This window comes from Sphaeramia orbicularis, chromosome 8 (genome assembly GCF_902148855.1).
Source record: "Sphaeramia orbicularis chromosome 8, fSphaOr1.1, whole genome shotgun sequence".
Taxonomy (NCBI): domain Eukaryota; kingdom Metazoa; phylum Chordata; class Actinopteri; order Kurtiformes; family Apogonidae; genus Sphaeramia; species Sphaeramia orbicularis.
Window position 1 is genome coordinate 11,795,218 of NC_043964.1, and position 19,805 is coordinate 11,815,022.

The 19,805-nt window shown below is 35.4% G+C and overlaps 1 protein-coding gene across 3 annotated transcripts in view; it reads right to left on the reverse strand.

Annotated features, from left to right (window-relative positions):
• Window positions 1–5,489: 5,489 nt before the first annotated feature.
• gcgra (glucagon receptor a) overlaps window positions 5,490–19,805 on the reverse strand; it is a 169,266-nt gene continuing 154,950 nt past the window's right edge. For all 3 annotated transcript variants that reach the window (XM_030141402.1, XM_030141404.1, XM_030141403.1), the window contains exons 11-14: window positions 15,961–16,049; window positions 14,297–14,441; window positions 11,281–11,322; window positions 5,490–9,033 (exon numbers count right to left, since the gene is read on the reverse strand). In XM_030141402.1, the coding sequence (XP_029997262.1) occupies window positions 8,710–9,033; window positions 11,281–11,322; window positions 14,297–14,441; window positions 15,961–16,049 (600 nt within the window). In that variant the 3' untranslated portion in view covers window positions 5,490–8,709. The remainder of the gene's footprint in view (window positions 9,034–11,280; window positions 11,323–14,296; window positions 14,442–15,960; window positions 16,050–19,805) is intronic.

Genomic DNA, 19,805 nt, shown 5'->3' on the forward strand with positions numbered 1-19,805 from the left:
TAGATAATTTCCAATGACCTGTGGATCAGTGTCGCTGTCCAATAACAATCAATGGTATTTTTCTAAGCTGAAGTTGAGAGGTTTTAATAAGTCAACATGTGTGTGACCTATCCAGTATTCCCGCATGGACACAAGAGGGAACAGTGTGTGCCATTAAACAACTCCTGACCCCGAGGTAGAATCAATACTCACCTCTCTCATGAGCCGACCTGGCATTCAGTCAGCCAGTTATCCAGCGCACACGCTCTTTTTTTATTTATTTATTTAACATCAATAATACAAGCAACACTTGCATGTCTTTCACATATATTGTAATTTATTCTTTCACCATCTGGACAAAGTTCAATAAGCGAACACAATATATGAGGAACTGCGGCACAGTCAGTTTTTAATGATTGGTTTCTTACAACAAACATATACTGTACATGTACTGACGGACTTAAAGAGGAAATCCAACACACTGATTTGGGCCTTTTTAGAGAATACATTCAAACAGAACCACTTTGGTCCAGAAAAGAGGGAGTAACCCAAGCTGCTGGTTTCGAAAAAACATATGGTCACAGCTTCAAATACATTTTACCCATATACTTTGACCATACGTACACATATAATCTACCAAATTCTGTGTTACACAAGGTGGACCGTCACATTTTCCTGCTCGGCAAAACAAGAAAAACACCAACAATTTGGAGCGACAGCAGCATCAGTGTGTGTCATGCTCCCATCTTTACTCTAGTCTACCTGTTGATGAAAAATAACCTCAACCTACATCTTTTTATTCAGTGCCAGCACCTTGTTGATGTGGATACACAAAGCTATTACCTGGATGACAAACATGTTTGCGTTGTGCTCTGGTTTTTTGCTCTGAGCTATAACTACGAGAAGCCGTTTCCATAACGATACCTATATCTGTGTCTTACTCCGGCCTTATATGGGCATAACTTTCAGGAATGGTTCTTTACATGCTAGAAATGGGCTTTCTCATGTCGACCTTTGACCTCTGAGCTCTGTGTTAAGCCGTTTGAGCTGGTTCATGTCAACCCTTCACTCCTCGGATGCCGAAGCCACATCTCAAAGTGATTCATCCCACTGTAACACACCTACAAATCTGAAATACTGAAACCAAACACCCCTATAAACACAGTTGTGCCTCTCCATTTTTTTTCAGAGTACAACTTCTCGACAAAATGCCAACCCCCATCCCCTAAAACCAAGTCTTCAGCGTTCAGTGTGTGATATTTAGAGGTATAAGGGCGCAGATGTTGCAGGTTGTAACCGGCTGAATACCCCATCCTCATCCTCCCCTAAGGTGGATTACGTCCACTGTTTGGGCTTTTTGGTTGTATTCACCTGCGCTTGAACCATTAAATATAGGTGATATATGGAAGAACTTAAAGGGGCGGGAGACTTTCATGAGCAATTTTTCATCAAATCTGTAAAATCTCAGTCATATCCTCAGTATCATGAATCTCTAAGTTTTTCTGTGATTACTCACCTGAATCTCTTGCATTACAGTGAACAATTTCGAAGTGCCATCCACCATAAATAAAACTTGTGTTTACAAACAGAGCCAGTAGGTAACCCGGGCATCTTCCGAATTTTGTCGCGACGTGCATTGTGGGAAAGGGAGGCTCGCGCAACCACCTGCAGCGGCAGCATTTCTGTGTCGTGTCTTTAGCAGCTGCCGCAGTCGGGTGGCTGCGCGAGCCTCCATTTCCCAAAATGCACGTTGTGACAAATTTCCGAAAATGCCAGAGTTCCCTTCTGGCTCTAAACGTTAACACACGTTTTGTGTATAGTGGATGGCACTTCAAAATTGTTCACTGTAATGCAAGAGATTCAGGTGAGTAATCATAGAAAGACTTACAGATTCGTGATACTTAGGCTATGACTGAGGTTTGACAGATTTGATGAAAAATTGCTTACAAAAGTCTCTCGCACCTTTAAGTCAGTGTTGTGTGGAAAACTTAAAAAGAAGAAAAGAAAGAAGAAGAAGAAAACAAAGAATCTGCAATTAACTCAGTGGTTCCCAACCTTTTTTTGGCTCGTAACCCCATTTTAACATCACAAATTTCTGGCAACCCCATATATTCAAAACGCAGATTTTTTTTATTTTTTTTATTTTTTTTGCTAAAATTGATTTGTTTGTGATCATGTAATTGTTTGCTATACTATGTTGCAAATAAAGGTTAATTTTAGACAACACTTAGTCTATATAATGTATAATATACATACATATACTCTGTTCGGTCCGGTTTTCTGACTGCAATTGTGTGCGGGCAGGTTGAAGCATAGTAATGCACATGGTCACATGATTGGGTCAGTCAAGATTTTCCCTCTCAGATATTACATCCTGTATTTTATTTGAACTTGATTTTTATTAGGAAAATTGCGTGGTGTTTTAATTATAATGAAATATATATTGAATCATTAAAAATATTTTTTATTCATTTCTATTTTTATTTTTTTTATCAATTACTAGAAATTTCAGGCAACTCCATTTGAATTCCAGGCGATCCCATGTGGGGTCGTGACCCCAAGGTTGAAAAACACTGATTTAACTGCTAAGTTTGTAGCTGCTCAGCTCTATGACAGACTAAATCCTCTGTAACTGCAATGTCCTTTATTATCTCAAGTCCACACTGTCCACAGTTTAGAGTCCACTGAGTGTTTGTTCTGGTTTGTTGTTTTTGCATTCTAGTGTCAAAAAGGTTTCAAGCTTATCCCTGTCTCTATCTCTGGAGGGAAATTCTCTGCATTTTATCCTTCACTGAGAGCCTGTCCACATGACAACAAAATTATGTCAATCCGCAAAAGCTTTATACCGTTTCGGCCTTTCGTCCACATGACACCGGCTTGTCAGTGCTCTGAAATGGTATTTTTTGAGAACAGGTCCCAGAGTGGAAAAATCTGGATGGGCAAAATGCCACTTTTTTGAAACGACGACGTGACCAGAACAAGAAAATCCTGGACGTAACATTCGCAGGGTTCTCACTAGGATTTTTTCACAGTGTAAGGGCCATGTACGCATGTACATGGTGCAAGTTTTGTAGGGGGGTCCAGGGGCATCCTCCCCCAGAAAATTTTGAAATTTATAACTCTCTGAAACACTATTTCCTGCATTTTGAGGGGCAAATTTTGAGGAATGAAGCCAAGTTTTTGTCTATTACCATTACCATCTATTACCATATTGCGTTTGGTATTGCTCCCGCGCTTTGACGCAGACATGCTCATAGAAAAATATTCACTTGCACGAAATTAGGGATAACACTGGTCTACAAGGAAAATGCTTCCAGAATAAAAGTAATGAAATTTTACCACATGAGAGTCACTGATAAAGAAAAATCAAGTAAAAAATGCTGGTTGGCTGAACTTTCCAAGATACAGCCTTGGGTCAAAATGTGAAATTCAAGAATTAACGAGAGAATGGGTTTGACTCAAAAGGAATATTTGTCTCAGAGCTACAAGATCTACTTCAAAACACTGTCTACACATTAGAATACATTCACTTTACAGGTTCTATTTAGTGGAAGACTGATAAAACTATTATATAAATGTACATAAACCAATATATATGTGTAATAACACTTAATCATATACCTTGAAAACATCAGCAAACCGGCACTTTTGTCATTTATTTTCCAATTAATCTTATTAAAATACGTAACATTTAGCACATTTAATGTCTGAAGCAAATCATTTCTAAAAAATTGTAGACCAGTGTAATCGGAGCGGCACTCACACTACACGCACACAGGCTAAATTTTAGATATAATTTTTCCACGGGTGATCGGTCCGTTTAAATAAGATAAATTGATTGAAGTCTCATTGTCAGCCAATGAGCGTAAGGCAAGTGATGTTGCCGGGCGGGCGTCAGACAATACCATGGCACACAAAGGGGTGTTGATTATATTGTTCTCATTTACTGTCTGCAGCGCTTTGTGCCAAGACAAAGGAATATATTTTTTCAAATTCAAATCTCGTTATCATTACACTGGACAATCACACACACACACAAAAAAAACCACCGCTATGCTGGTTGAAAGACAGCGTCGCGGGTCAAATCTCAGCGTTGGGGCCTCCCAGGGACAGCGTCAGGGGCCCCAACGTTCAATGACGCTAGCGAGAACCCTGATTCGGTAACAACAACAATGGTAGATTACTGAGTTGTGTTTGTGCTGCAGGCGCTGCTAAGTTTATTAGCACTACCACAAAAAAAACCTGGTAACTCTGTATAAACTCAACGACCAGCGGAGACGCATACACAGATACACGCACAAGATACTTTTAAATCCACTTGAAGGGCGACCCGGATCCTGTACTCTTCTGTGATTTTAGTGTATCCTGCGGCTCTGTCTGTTTGTGTACAGCGCCACATATAGGTGTGACATACGTATTACACCGTTTTAACCCAGTTTTCCCATTTCCATCTGGACGCTGATGTTTCTTGAAACGATATGTGTACGAATGCAAAACTTTGAGAATCTGCAAAAGAAAAAAAAAAACATGAGCGTTGTCATCTGAACGTAGCCTAATACACACAGCACCTAGTATTAGCAATTAGCATTAGCATATAGCACATTAGGAGCGGTGAGCTGTCACTGGAGGAGCTTGAGCACTAACTCCAGATCTTAATCAACACTGTGGTCAAGCTCACTGACAGGAGAATTAACCTAAATCTACCTGTTTTGAACCTTCTTACTGTGAGGTGGAAGTGTTAACCACTACACCACCGCACCACCCATACAGGTATACTGTACAGGGATGCTTTGAAAAATGGCCAGATTTTTTGAGGAAAGTATTAGAGGCATGTTAGGGCACATAAGAAAATCACTACCAGAATAAAGTCGTAAAATATCGAGATAAAACCTGTCATTTTATGAGAATGAAGTTGAATACAAAGAGTCATAATTTTACAAGAATAAAGTCATAACATTATGAGAATAAAGTCGTAGTTTTAAAAAAATATATATAATTTAATGAAAATAATGTCTTACTTTTATGAGATTAAAGCTGTAATATTTTGAAAATAAATTTGTAATAGTGTGATAAAAAGTCATAATTTAGAAATTGTAAGCCTTAAACTTTAAGCATTGATGATTGATGATTGAGTTTCCGGTTACAGCGAACGCAACAAGTAAAGCAGCATCTTACATTTCTGTTGGACCAGACGACTAATGCTAATGCTAATGTGTTGATGGTGGGCGGGGCGAACAGGCTCAGTATTTGGCCATGCCTAAACCCCAAATCAAAGTATAACCTCACAAAATGTTCCAAGTTCTCCATTCTGTGATGAGCGGTTACAACTTGATTCTTGTAAATTACAATATTTTTCCCATCTGTTTTTAAATTACAACATTATTCTCACAATATTATGGCTTTATTCTTGAAATATGATGACTTTAATGATATAAAATTGCAGGTTTTATCTTAATGTTATACATCTTTATTCTCGTAGTGACAAGTGTTTCTATTTTCTTATGTGGCCCTAACACGCCGTCGTAAGAAAGCACCAGTTTAGAGAAAAACTGTGGACAGTGCATCAGTGAAACCTGACCTGTTCCATATTTAAATGTAAACATCTCACTTTAAGACAGTGTTTTTAGCATGTGACCCAAACGATACAGTTTATCTCTCCTCAGCTCCTAATTTACAACACATATGGTAATAATCATCATGAAGTTCCATAATGTGGACATTTTCTCCTTGTTGCATCTTTTACAAGATTGTTATGTCATTAAATCATTTGCAACTGATGCCTTTCCTTCAGATTTCACACTGTTTTGATGTGGTCAATACTCAGATCCTTAAGAGAACACTTCTCAGGTGTTAAAATCTGGAAAATGAATTCAAACATCATATTGTTGCATATTGGTGACCAAATGAAATCATTAAAAAGAAAAATAGTCATTATTTTCAGGTGATTACACATTAATAGGATCATAATTATGAAAATTCTCTTCCATCTCTGCAAACAAATCTTCCTAAATTCCTCCAAATCTCACACACTGAGCATTTAAGTCCGTCGACCTGGTTTATATGATCCCATCACTCCTCTGGTTGTAGCTCAGAGTGATTCATACGACTGTAACACGTCTACAAATCTAAAATACTGAAACCAAACACATTCATACCCACCCGTAATACACTCAGACAGTCATGTCACTCTATTATTGCGAGGATATAATGCATTTGTTAGGTTGAACATGTAACATCTGCCTGTATTCAGTAAGTTTTTTATGGAGATGGTTGTTTGTTGACAAAGCTAACTCCATTTGAAAGCTAATGTTAGCCTGGATTCAGCTAATTTTTTCCACAACAATCCTTATGCTTGGTCTTGGATGTTGGGTCAGTCCATCTCAGATCACCCAATAAAATGGCATTTTTAAACCTCAGCCCCTCCATTTTTTTTATATATAATGTAGTTGACACATAGGGCTACATTTTTCATAATGGTGTCAAAGAGGTTGGGTGTGTCCCACAGTGTCAATTTCAAGGTCAAAATATAAATCAAAAGGTTATTCAATCTGTCAAAAGTACCTAAATGTACAAAAAAAGCTAGATTTAGATTCCTTATGGTCTCCCCTTTACAGAAATACCTTGCTTTTTAAAATCGGACCAGTGGTTGCTGAGTTATACCAACTTGAAATTAGACTGCCATGGCCTTTTTCGCAAAAATGTCAAAAAATTAAATTGCCATATCTCGAAAGGCATTGGTCCTATAAAGTTAAAATTTTAAATTTTGGCTTTTTTGGCTATGAATTACCCATACACCAAATTTCATGAAAATTGGATTTGGTGGGGTGAACTGTGATGGACTAAACCTGTTTCTCATTCCTCGGTGTCTCTTCTGCTCCTCTACAGCAGCAACATTAGCTACTGTTAGCTTAGAAACAGAGTTTACTGACTTCAACAGACGTCCAGTTCCGAACACAACACAGACTTTGCGTAAATACACAAATCTTACATATCGAACCCTAAACCATCACTGTTAAAGGTTCTCCACAGTGCTAAAATGTCCTCGCAAATATAGATGAATACTAAAATTTGCCCATACAACTATACAAAGACAAGCACTCATGCACACATACATACATACAGACAGACAGACATGCATGCCTTGAAATATATTGACAGTAATCAAATAAATCACCTCTATAAACACATATAAACACAATATTTACCCATTATAAATTAACATTGTGCAAATAGTCATACAAAGTCAAGTTAAGTTAGTTCTGGCAAAACACTGAGCAACTCAATGGATCATTAATTCTCTGCTGAAGGCCTCCCTTCTTCAAAATAAACGTAATATATTCAGAAACAAATGTACCGCTGCTCATATTTTGCCTGAAAAAAAAAAAAAATGCTTAGAATAGAGAGAGTTTGTTCTGTTTTTCGGGCTGCAGAGTTTTGTTCTAAGTAAACAGTCCCTGCAGACGGTGAAGTCATTAGCACAGTCTGACTGACTTTTGCACAGTGGAGATACTGATGTGACGGCACCGTACAGCACACATCCTCAGTGAATGATTCACACAACTGACGACTTATAAGCTCACTAAATCTGCATGCATGACAGCCTATATTTAACACAGCGAAAAACACCCTAGTGCCAGGGGTGACGTGTTATTTTGAGTCGCGCTGTTGGATTCATACTTTATGCATGTCTCCCTTTACAAGTCATGTCCATCTGCTGTTTTTTTAACCTTGATTTGAGTGCATTATTTGTCTGATCAACTTTCGTCTCGAGGGGTTGAGTCAGAAGTGTACATGTTATAATTAGCCAAGGTTGTGAGTCTGGCAACATCTGCAAGGGGCAAAGAAATCAGAATTAATTGACAAGAACTGTAACCGTTCCCCTGGAAAACACCTGGTGTATGTATGTACAGAGTCGTAGCACTCGGTCATTCATGGTTTAGACCTACATAAAACATATTTTTATAGTAAAACATGTAAATAAGTAAAGCAGTGATCATTTTAGCTTATTTATAATGCATTCCATACCACCCCCTGACCTCTTTTAAATGTCTATATGTCAGCCAGGAATGACCTAGAGAGAGCAGCTGCCAATTTCCCATGGGCCCCGGGTTGGACCACTTAAAACACCTTTGTGTATGAGGTACACACACAACGAAAAAAAAAAAAAAAAAACTGTCTTTTTTTGTGTATTTTCATAAAGTCAGTATACACATGAAACATTTACAGATAGAGCAAAGCTTAAAAATACATGTATCCTCTGTCCGTTCGCTCTCCTGTCCTTAAATTCTTGTTTTGTGCCACTTTTGGTTGTTTTCAGTACGCATTTTCAACGTCCAGTTTTGTCTTTAACCTCCGGTACCACAAAACACACATTTGATACACAGCTTAAATTCAAGGAGAGGCTGCTGTAAGGACCCTGTGTCTTTTTTTTTCTTTTTTTTCACCCCTCGTGTCATTGCGATTTGAGGTTTGAGGGTTTTTTTTTTTTTTTGGTCGTCCTATTATTTTGATAGCTAAAATCTGCCTCGAGATGCTGTTGTTCCGTTGTTCAGTTTCGGTCATGTGTGGAAATCCCTTCGCAGCACATTAGACATCCCCGTGTAGAGGCTGCAGAGGAGGGCTGAGTGTCCTTGGACTCCCTGTGGCTCTGATCTCTGGGCGAAGTCCGCTCTGAGCTCTTTACAGCAAACCAGGGCAGTATGTTAGCGCCAGATGAGACCCGTGTCCTCATCACTCCCACTGGTTTTTCTCCGGTAGTTCTCCGAGGCTGAAGTCTTCCGCCGGGGTGCAGTTTCCGATGCTTCGTTCTTGCAGCGGGTAGATGCACTGCCCCGCGCCTTTACTGTTGACCATACCGTTGTGGCAGCCGGCCACTAGCATGCGCCGCTCCTCGGGGCTGCAGATTGGGGCGGACGTTTCAGGCAGCGGTGAGACGTGGTTCAACAAACTGCCGGTTTTTGTGTTGGGGGTGTTGCTGTAGGTGTGGCGGTATTCTTCCTCAATGTTCCTTCCTAGCTTCCAGCGCTTCCATTTCTTTAAGATCTCAGACTGAACCTGAAGGAAAGATAGAAGTTACATTAGTGTCACTTTCACACCTGTACGTATCGAGTGTTTACTTCCATTTCCTATAGATCTGTACATGTGCAAATCTTGTATTTTAATTTTTTTCTGCTTTATTAGCATATTCTATTTATTACCTCCACCAGGACGTATTGTGATCGCTTTGCTTTGCGTGTTTGTTTGTTTGTTTGTTAGCAGGATAACTCAAAAATGTATGGATGGATTTTCATGAAATTTTCAGGAAATGTTGATACTGGCACAAGGAAGAAATGATTAAATCTTGGTGGTGATTGGGGGTGGAGGAGCAGATCTGTCTTGGCAGAGGTCTGCACTCTCTGAGTGCTTTTCTTGTATTTATTGCTTTTATCACACACTTACTGGCATTTTTTTTGCTTTTTTTGCTAGTGTTTTTTCAAGTGTGTTTTTGTACTAATTAAGAATATATGGTGAGTTGACAGAGACAATCCCAATCCATAAAAGACATGACAAACTGTGAGTCTGAAACTGAAGCACTCTGGTTCTGTTTACCTGTCAAATGTTCATTGTGGTCAGTTTCAGATGCTGCAGCTCTTTCATAATTCATAGTTTGAGTTGTTATTTGTTCAGTATTAATTGTCAGTCTTGTAAATACAAGCTGGACTGACTGTACACATCCTGACCAAGGAAAATCAAATTCTCACTTTGTGCAGTAATCTACACCTGGCTTTTCTGCCTCCGTCCATAATAATATACATTATATAGACTAAATGTTGTCTAAAATTAAAGTTTATTTGCAACATAGTATAGCAAACTATTACATGATCAAAAACATTACTTTTAGCAAAAAAAAAAAAAAGTCTCCATTTTGAATATCTGGGGTCGCCAAAAATTTGTGATGAAATGGGGTCATGAGCCACAAAAGGTTGGGAACCACTGCCCTAAAAGGACATCAGAGAAAATATTTTTTTGGTATGCATGAGATACTATTTTGACAAACTTATCTTGTGCGCGAGAATGTGTGTGAGGTGGGGGGTGCAGTTTTCAGCAGTATTTTGTACCGAATTTTGCTCCCTGCCAAAAACTGCATCCCCAGCTACAAGGGATGCAGTTTTCATGACTTTAACAACTCACTTTTGGAGATATTCTGGTGAGACAGGGTGAATTTGGTGCACATTGTCCGTCTTCATGGCTGACTTAGGAAGGGGGTGCTGTTTTCGGCAACTGCTGCGCTCTCCCACAGCTGGGGTTGCAGTTTTCGGCAGTGGGTAGATTTCGGCACAACACCAGTTCGTACAAGATCTATCTCATGCTCACCAGATAGTTTCTTGTGCACACGAGATAAGTTTTTCGTGCTCATAAGATAGTATCTCACGCACATGAGAAAGTTTCTCATGCTCATTAACCATTGTCGCACGTGCACGAGATAGTTGCAATTGTTGTAGGTGTTCATTAATATGTACTGTCCCTAAGAACACTGGTCAACAACAAATTTATTGTTAAAGTTTTTTGAGCTGATTTAGGATCATTTTGGTGTGCTGAATCCAAAAATCACATTAATTTTGCTCAATCAGGTCAACTTTCTGAACTATGCTACTTATTGGCTTTTTAACATTTTTGCTTACATTTATGGGCATTTTCACATCATATGATACAAAATTCTTTCATATTTCTTGCAATAAACGAGTTCTGAAGATTTTACTTTTGCCAATTTATGGTTAATGTTTTTTTTAATATTACAGGTGAATGAAATGGCTTCGACTAGAAGATCTTGCAAAAATAAGCCTTACGTATTCTGCTACATCTGCGCTGCGGTGAAATGTTTTTTTTTCTCTTAAAACCTGTTTTGGGTGAGAACTATATAAAAAATCAACTGATAAAGTCACGAAAATGTAATCAATTTTGTGAGAAGATCAAATTTTTCAAAATCAAATTAGCAAAAAGAGCCGGACCTGATTGAGAAAAACAGATGTCATTTTTGGATTTAGCGGTGCAAAATGGTCCGAATTCAGTTGAAAAAACCTAGACAACTTGCAAAAAACATTTTTTGTAACCCAGTGTAACAAATAAATAAATAAATAAATAAACAAATAAGTATCTTGTTCATACCGAAAAAATATTTTCTCCGATGTCCCTTTAGGGGCTGAGCTATTGTGACCAAGTCATTTCCCTTGTGGATCAATAAAGTCTGTCTAAGTCTAAGTCTAGTGTGGAGAAAGTTCATGGATTGACAAATGTACAAGAGTGAAAATCAAAAAAACTCACTTCTTTATTGACAAAGCAGTATAAAATGGCCACCAGAAGACCCTGTGGAGACAAATAATGCAGAATAAGTATGACATATAAACTCATAACAAAGTAATATTCATCTGAAAAAACATGTACCCGCTCTTATTTTTCTTCATTTACGTCACATGAATTTAAAAAGGAATCACTAATTTCCCATAAGATTCTGTTTTTTGAACAAACGCTGCTTTTCCTATTGTGACTAAGGGACTATTTTTGGTAATTTTGGCAAACATTAAATATAGGGCCAATCCCATGCCTCAGTGAGGTTCAGAAGCCTGTTGGTTTTTATAAGACGATACAATGATCCAGAGAGATTTTATCGAAATTTTGAAGCTGTAAATAATGAATATGAATGATTTTTATCCGTTTATGACCTTGTAACAGTTGTTTTATTGCATGTGTTTACTTTTTAGTAAGTGCTGCTCGGATGTTTTATGGCAAGAGGAGGGAGACTGTTGTCACGGCAACCAACGAAGAGGTAAATGACAATGTCCAATAACACACTAAGGTTGAAATTTAGAATCCACTCTTTGTAGATTCCGCCCTCACAGATTAGTTTTCATTTTTGTTACATGGTTTTCGCAATAACTTGAGGCTGTGGCAGATGAAACGTCACAAAAATTATGTGTTCATGCCCTGTTGTGCCAGACAAATCATCACACTGCATTGTGTTTCCATATAATTATGTAAAAACATGTATCTCTTCAGTAAGTGTTAACATATATTCAAAGTGACTCTTTAGGCCGTGTTATGTGGAAACCATTCATTCACTCTGTTATAATGATGTAAGACAAAGGACTGAAAATAGATTACTCACTTTTAGAAAATTGTAATGGAGTATGTTATAAGTTTAAGGGTATGAATACTATCTTTCTCTGTTTGTTGCGCATTTAACCCATTAAGACCCAAACATCCACCAGTGACCAAAATCATTTACTGATATAAAATATTTAATACCTGTTGTTCCACTAACCCAATCAATACATGTAATAAATAACTGGAGTAAAATACAGTTTGTCATCTTTTCATGGTCATCAGATATGACCCATGTGGATGTTCAGAGGCTCTGTAGTTACCATGGAAACACTGTCATCTTCTACAACATTGATTCACCAGTAAAACCCATTGAGTTGGATTAATGACAGTGGATGGATATGCTTATTTTTTGTTAAGTTAATGATATATTTTGCAGAAAAAGTAATTTTTTTCTTCAGTTGTCTCTGTCTCTGATTTAATAACCCTCAACTTTAATCAACATTTACATGATCAGTGAATTAAATATAAGAAAACACATAATTTTCACTGAAAAAAAACACATAAAAAATAAGGTAATATTACAATAAAAGGTGATAAATCACTTAAGGAAGTTTAAATATAGAGAAAAATTCATTTGGGAAGTGACACTAAAGTAGCACTGGGTCTTTGTGGGTTAATCTGAGCTTTACATGAGCATCCACATGATCAATGAATGAAATATAGGAAAATCACTTAACCCTTTCATGCATGAATTATGAGAATTATTAGTCAATATTTTTTTCTTGAGTGTTTTTATTCCTCTTTAGGCATGAGAAAAAAACAATGCAATTACATTGTTTTTATGAATCTATTTTTTGTGGAGTTACAAAAATGTCCACTCAGCTGGACCGCATGTGTTTAATTTTTGAAGCAAAGAAACATGTATTTAAAACTCATCATCAGAAAGTGACATACTGTATGAAAACAATGAAATAAAAACAATTTTAATGCCACTAATCTGATGTTTTCTCACATTTGATCATACTCAAATACTACTTATTACTCATTTCATGAAGATAATATCCTCCTGAGACCCAGGAAACTGACAGTTTTAGCTTTTTTACACTAAAAAATTGTCTTGATTGGAATCTGCATAATGCAAGTTTTTTCAAATACATTTTAAAAATCATTTTAATTTATTTATTGATTTTTTTTTTTTTTTTAATGGAATGTCCTTGGCAATAGACAGCATTTAAGTTAAACAGTCAAACTTTTGTCCACTATAGAGGAGAAAATGCATTGCAAAAAAAGAAAAAAAAAAATTTTTTTCCAGAAAACTGTAAATTACAGTCTAATAACAATTAGCAATTGATTTACACTAAAAAATGTTAGTGCAGATCAGCTTTATCAACAGCAGCAAAGTTACAGTAATAGTATGAATGTCAGTGTTTGGGATGGTGCATGAGCATCCACTGTGTTGGCCGATATGGAACTAAAACAACAAAAGCCATGCATGTACAAGAGAACAGCTGCAGAATAACTGTCCACTGTAGTGACCACTATGCATGAAAGGGTTAAAAATACAAAATACAGAGCATAATAGTTGAATAAATGGTGATAAATCACTTAATAAAGGTTAAAAATTGCTACAACTGCCACAAAAGTAACTCTTTATCGGTTCATTTATATTGTGGCAGTAAGATCCAATGTCTGCAGCGATACAAACTCTTTATTAAAGTTTGACAGTTTGACCAAAGAGCCAACGCAAATGCATATTAAAATATTCCCAAGTTAAAAGTCCTGTGGCTGCACTATTCAGCTTTGACTTTGTGATTGCCCTCTCTCTGTCAGTGTCTTTATCAGGACAACTCCCCTGATGGTTGCCTGTAATCTTGACGCATGTTGTCTATGGCACCGTAGCAAAAAAGGTCAGTGTCGTTATGTGACAGTGTGTCACAGGCAGCTAGCAGCGCAGACAGCACATTATGTTAATGTTATCCCTCCTGACACATGAGCAAATTCAACACAAGACACGCAGCGTTCACTGGACCCTGTACACACTCATATTCAGCGACACTGAGCTCGATGACAGGTTTTTATTTTTAGTACGTCATGAATTTTAGATTAGGACAAAATCCTGTTAGCCACTACTCATAACCTTCCATCTCTGTGAGTTAAATGATAACTCTGAGTGATATGATGAAGAGTCTGTCCTTGAAATAAATGGAAATGAAAAAAAAAAAAGTCAAAGTCCAACCTGAAAGGAGGAGAAAAACAGGTCGACAAAGAGCTTGGTGAGACGCAGACCCATGGAGCTGGTGGTGGTTTCATCTGTGACGAAGATGAAGAACATCTGATGGATGCCCAGCAGAGGGATGAGGGTGAGCGTTGACTTGGCCAACCTGGGGATGGGAACAGATACACGGTCAAAAAACAGCATCACGTTAACCCTTTAACCCCTGACGTGTCTGTGGTGAGCGTCCTTTAAATTTTCATAAAAACTCAACCGTTTGCTCAATAGGAAAAAATGTAAAACATGCAACACACTGTAAAAAAAAAAACAAAAAAGTAAAAAAAAAAACTAATATTCCAGCAGTGGGGGTGCCAAAAAAATACTACAAATAACAGAAAATAACCATCTCATAAAAATATGGTAATTTTCCATAATTAAAATATAGTTTTTTGCCCCAACTTTACATGAGATTTTGCATATTTTTTTGACTTTTTAATGTTTAATAAAGAATATTGTCATGTATTAAAACAATCAAATTGCCTATAAATATATATATATATATATATATATATATATATATATAAATAATTTTCAATGAGACTAAGTTGTACAGTCCACTGATAAAACCATTTGGACAGTTTATCAGTGCTTATACATGTTATATATTCACAAAAATACATTTATTCAATATTTTTGTTGTGAAACCTCCCGTAATTACACAAGATATTTGTCAATTAACAAACAAGTCTTGTTAAACTTACAGAACAAATACTTCTTTAACGGTTAATTGTCAGTAATTTTATTTAGCTTTAGTTTTTTTTTTTTTTTTTTACAGTATTAAACTTTAAATTAACAGTTTAATCTCATAAATAGAAAATAAATATTTGTGAAATTCTGATACATTTGCAAATGTATTTTAACTGTATTTTTCTGTGAAAAGGAAAAAAAATTCTTGTAAAAAATTGAAATTTTTTGGTTATTCACAGTTAAAGTTTTTCACGTTATTTTCTATTTGACATGTAAAATCACAGTCTATTTTTGTCATTTCATTAATATTTTCCTGTGTCTTAAAAATACAGGAAAAATCTGTAAAATAAACAGTGAAAATTCTGTTAAATTACAGAATTTTTTTTAGAGTGCATGGTAAAACACAGAGTAACTCACTATAAAAATAGACAGTTTGAGCTTTTTTTCTTTTTTTGCACCGTTTTTCTTGGTTTATTTTTTGTTTTTATTGTTATTTGCAGTATTTTTGTGATTTTCCTTTGTTTAGTTAGGTTTTTTTTTTACTGTGTTTTTACAAAGTTTTGACTGTGTAACCACTTTCGGGAGTTCAACCAGGTGCCAAAAAACAGAAAAAAATAGCCCCAGAACAAAAACTACTGAATCAAACTTCAAATACTTATTGTTCATGTTCATGTTAAACATCATAAATCTTATTGATATACATTCTGAGTGCCTTATTTAGTAAAAATCTGCCAAACTTCAATTCCTCTCTTTGTCTTTTTCTGTTATTCCACCCTCTTTTGACCCTAAAACACACAATAAAACAAAACCGCTCAAGAAAAGGAACACAAACACATACTCACAGCAGCTTTTATGACACTGAAACAGACACAAATTCACAGCAGAAATAACATCTCAGAGGTTAAATGGTTAATTTCAACAGATATAAGTTTCAAACTCACCTGAACTTGTAATCTGTGTATCTCATTTGGTGCGCTCGCAATTTTGAAACAAGGATTTTGATGATATGGATGAAAATGAGGAAATTTATCTGTAAAAATCAGAGAAAACCGAAAACATTTAGACTCGAACACAAACAGATAAAAAAAAAAGCAACCTTTAACTTCACATGCAAATTAAAAAAAATGCAAATTTAATTGTGTTTTGTAGTAAATGCATTATATTTATTACAAATATAATCAGCGTCTTCATTTTGTTGTGAGGAAACAAGATGATAGCAGGTAATTTGTCACCAGAGAATGGAGTCGCATTCTAACTGTCATGACTATTTACATTTAGAAGGCTGTGATTTGATGATTTAATGAGTTGTTTATGACATTTTTATTGATTTTGTTTTACTTTTTTTGTACTAAACCAAACCCTGGTATCCATCCCAAAAAAAAAAAAAAAACAAGTGCTGCCCATAAATAGGATTCAGTTGTTTTGTCTTTTTCATAGGTTTTGAGCTGCTGTTGTGCGTATTTTGTGTGATTTCAGCAAACAGACTGTTTAATATCATTACACAGCAGCTGGCATTTGCACAGACAGTGGGTGTCCCCCTGATGAAAATCATTTATGATGTGACCTTTTTAATTCCCAATAAGATGTTGTTGTTGTAATTTGTAGGTACACTGAAGAGGAAGGGGATATCTGCATTTTAACTTTGCATATTAAGTACTCTAATTAAGGTATTTTAACCATTTAAGACCAACAACTATATTTGTGGTGGCTTTCCTAACTGATTTATCACCATTTATTATAATATTATCCTTTGCATTTTTTTTTTTTCAGTGAAAATCAAAGTTAATTCATCAGAGTTAATTTAAAGGTTATTATATCAAACCAGAAAAACTGACAGAAAACATTATTTTTTTTTAATTAAAAGTATCATTAACTGAACATAAAAAGAAGTTTCTAAACCACTGCCATTTATCAAACTACATGAGTTTTATTGGTGAATTAATGGTGCTTTTCCATGTTCACTACGGAGCCTCTGAACATCTAAGACACATTTGATGTCACCGAAAAGCTGAAAAAAAGTATTTTATCTTAATTATTCAAACATATTAATAGGATTATTGGCTCAAAAGTTATGGAACATTTTATCTCCATAGCTGCTTTTGCTTTTATGTCCTTTATGCAAAGGCCTAGAAGAATTCTTATTGTATTAACCAATAAAGACCCAGTGCTATGTTTGTGGTAGTTTCCAAACTAATTTTCTCTATAAATAACTTTTTTTTTTAACTGATTTATCAGCATTCATTGTAATATTATCCTCACTAGTCATGTATTTTCCTATATTTAATTCACTGAACATATAGATGTTCATAAAAACTCAGAGTATATTCAAGAGTTATTATATCAAACCAGAAAAACTGACAGAAAAAAATGAATTTTTTATTGAAGTATCATTAACTGAACGTAAAAAGAGGTTTTATTGGTGAAATAATGTTGGAGAAGACGGGTTTCCATGTTCACTACGGAGCCTCTGAATGTCTAAATAAAACATCTGATGTCACGAAAAGCTGAAAAACAGTATTTTATCTTAATAATTTAAACATATTAATAGGATTATTGGCTCAAAAGTTATTAAACATTTTATCTCCATAGATGCTTTTGCTTTTATGTCTTTTATGCAAAGGCCTAGAAGAATTCTTATTGTATTAACCCATAAAGACCCAGTGCTACGTTTGTGGTAGTTCCCAAATACAAGTGATTTATTGCCATTTATTGTAATATTATCCTCATTAGTTTGAGTTTTTTTCAGCGTAAATCATGTATTTCCCTGTATTTAATTCACTGAACATGTACAGGGTGGGGAACCAAAATTTACAATGAACATTTAGTTGTTTTTTCTCAGCAGGCACTACGTCAATTGTTTTGAAACTAAACATATATTGATGTCATAATCATACCTAACACTATTATCCATACCTTTTCAGAAACTTTTGCCCATATGAGTAATCAGGAAAGCAAACGTCAAAGAGTGTGTGATTTGCTGAATGCACTCGTCACACCAAAGGAGATTTCAAAAATAGTTGGAGTGTCCATAAAGACTGTTTATAATGGAAAGAAGAGAATGACTATGAGCAAAACTATTACGAGAAAGTCTGGAAGATACTATTAAAGAAGAATGGGAGAAGTTTTCACCCGAATATTTGAGGAACACTTGCGCAAGTTTCAGGAAGCGTGTGAAGGCAGTTATTGAGAAAGAAGGAGGACACATAGAATAAAAACATTTTCTATTATGTCAATTTTCTTGTGGCAAATAAATTCTCATGACTTTCAATAAACTAATTGGTCATACACTGTCTTTCAATCCCTGCCTCAAAATATTGTAAATTTTGCTTCCCCACCCTGTATATGTTGATAAAAGCTCAGAGTAAATTCAAAAATTATTATATTAGAAACAGAGAAAACTGACAGCAAATTTGACTTTTTTTATTGAAGTATAATAAACTGAACATAAAAAGAGGTTTTACTGGTGAAATAATGTTGGAGAATCACTACAGAGCCTCTGAATGTCCAAATAGGACACATTTGATGTCACTGAAAAGCTGAAAAACAATATTTTATCTTAATTATTTAAACATATTAATAGGATTATTGGCTCAAACGTTATTGAACATTTCATCTCCATAGATGCTTTTACTTTTATGTCTTTGATGCAAAGTACTAGAATAATTGTTATTGTATTAACCAACAAAGACCCAGAGTTACGTTTGTGGCAGTTCCCAAATACAAGTGATTTATCGCCATTCATTGTAAATTATCCTCATTCGTTTTTTTCAGTGTAAATCATGTATTTTTCTATATTTAATTCACTGAACATGTAAATGTTGATAAAAGCTCAGAGTAAATTCAAAGGGTATTATATCAGAAACAGAGAAAACTGACAGAAAAAGTGACTTTTTTTAAATTAAAGTGTAACTAACTGAACATAAAAAGAGGTTTTACTGGTGAAATAATGTTGGAGAAGATGGGTTTCCATGTTCACTACGGAGCCTCTGAATGTCTAAATAGAACATCTGATGTCACTGAAAAGCTGAAAAACAATATTTTATCTTACTTATTTAAACATATTAATAGGATTATTGGCTCAAAAGTTATTGAACATTTTATCTCCACAGATGCTTTTGCTTTTATGTCTTTTTTTGCAAAGGCCTAGAAGAATTCTTATTGTATTAACCCATAAAGACCCAGTGCTACGTTTGTGGCAGTTCCCAAATACAAGTGATTTATCACCATTTATTGTAATACTATCCTCATTAGTTTTTTCAGTGTAAATCATGTATTTTTCTATATTTAATTCACTAAACATGTAGATGTTCATAAAAGCTCAGAGTAAATTCAAAGGGTATTATATCAGAAACAGAGAAAACTGATTTTTTTTTTTATTAAAGTACCATTAACTGAACATGAAAAGATGTTTTATTGATTAAATAATGTTGGAGAATCACTACAGAGCCTCTAAATGTCTAAATAAGACGCCTCTGATGTCATTGAAAGTCTGAAAAACAGTATTTTACATGATATTATTTAAACATATGAATAGGATTATTGGCTCAAAAGTTATTGAACATTTTATCTCCATCGCTGCTTTTGCTTTTATGTCTTTTATGCAAAGTCCTAGAATAATTCTTATTGTATTAACCCATAAAGACCCAGTGCTACGTTTGTGGCAGTTCCCAAATACAAGTGATTTATCACCATTTATTGTAATATTATCCTCATTAGTCTTTTCAGTGTAAATCATGTATTTTTCTATATTTAATTCACTGAACATGTAAATGTTGATAAAAGCTCA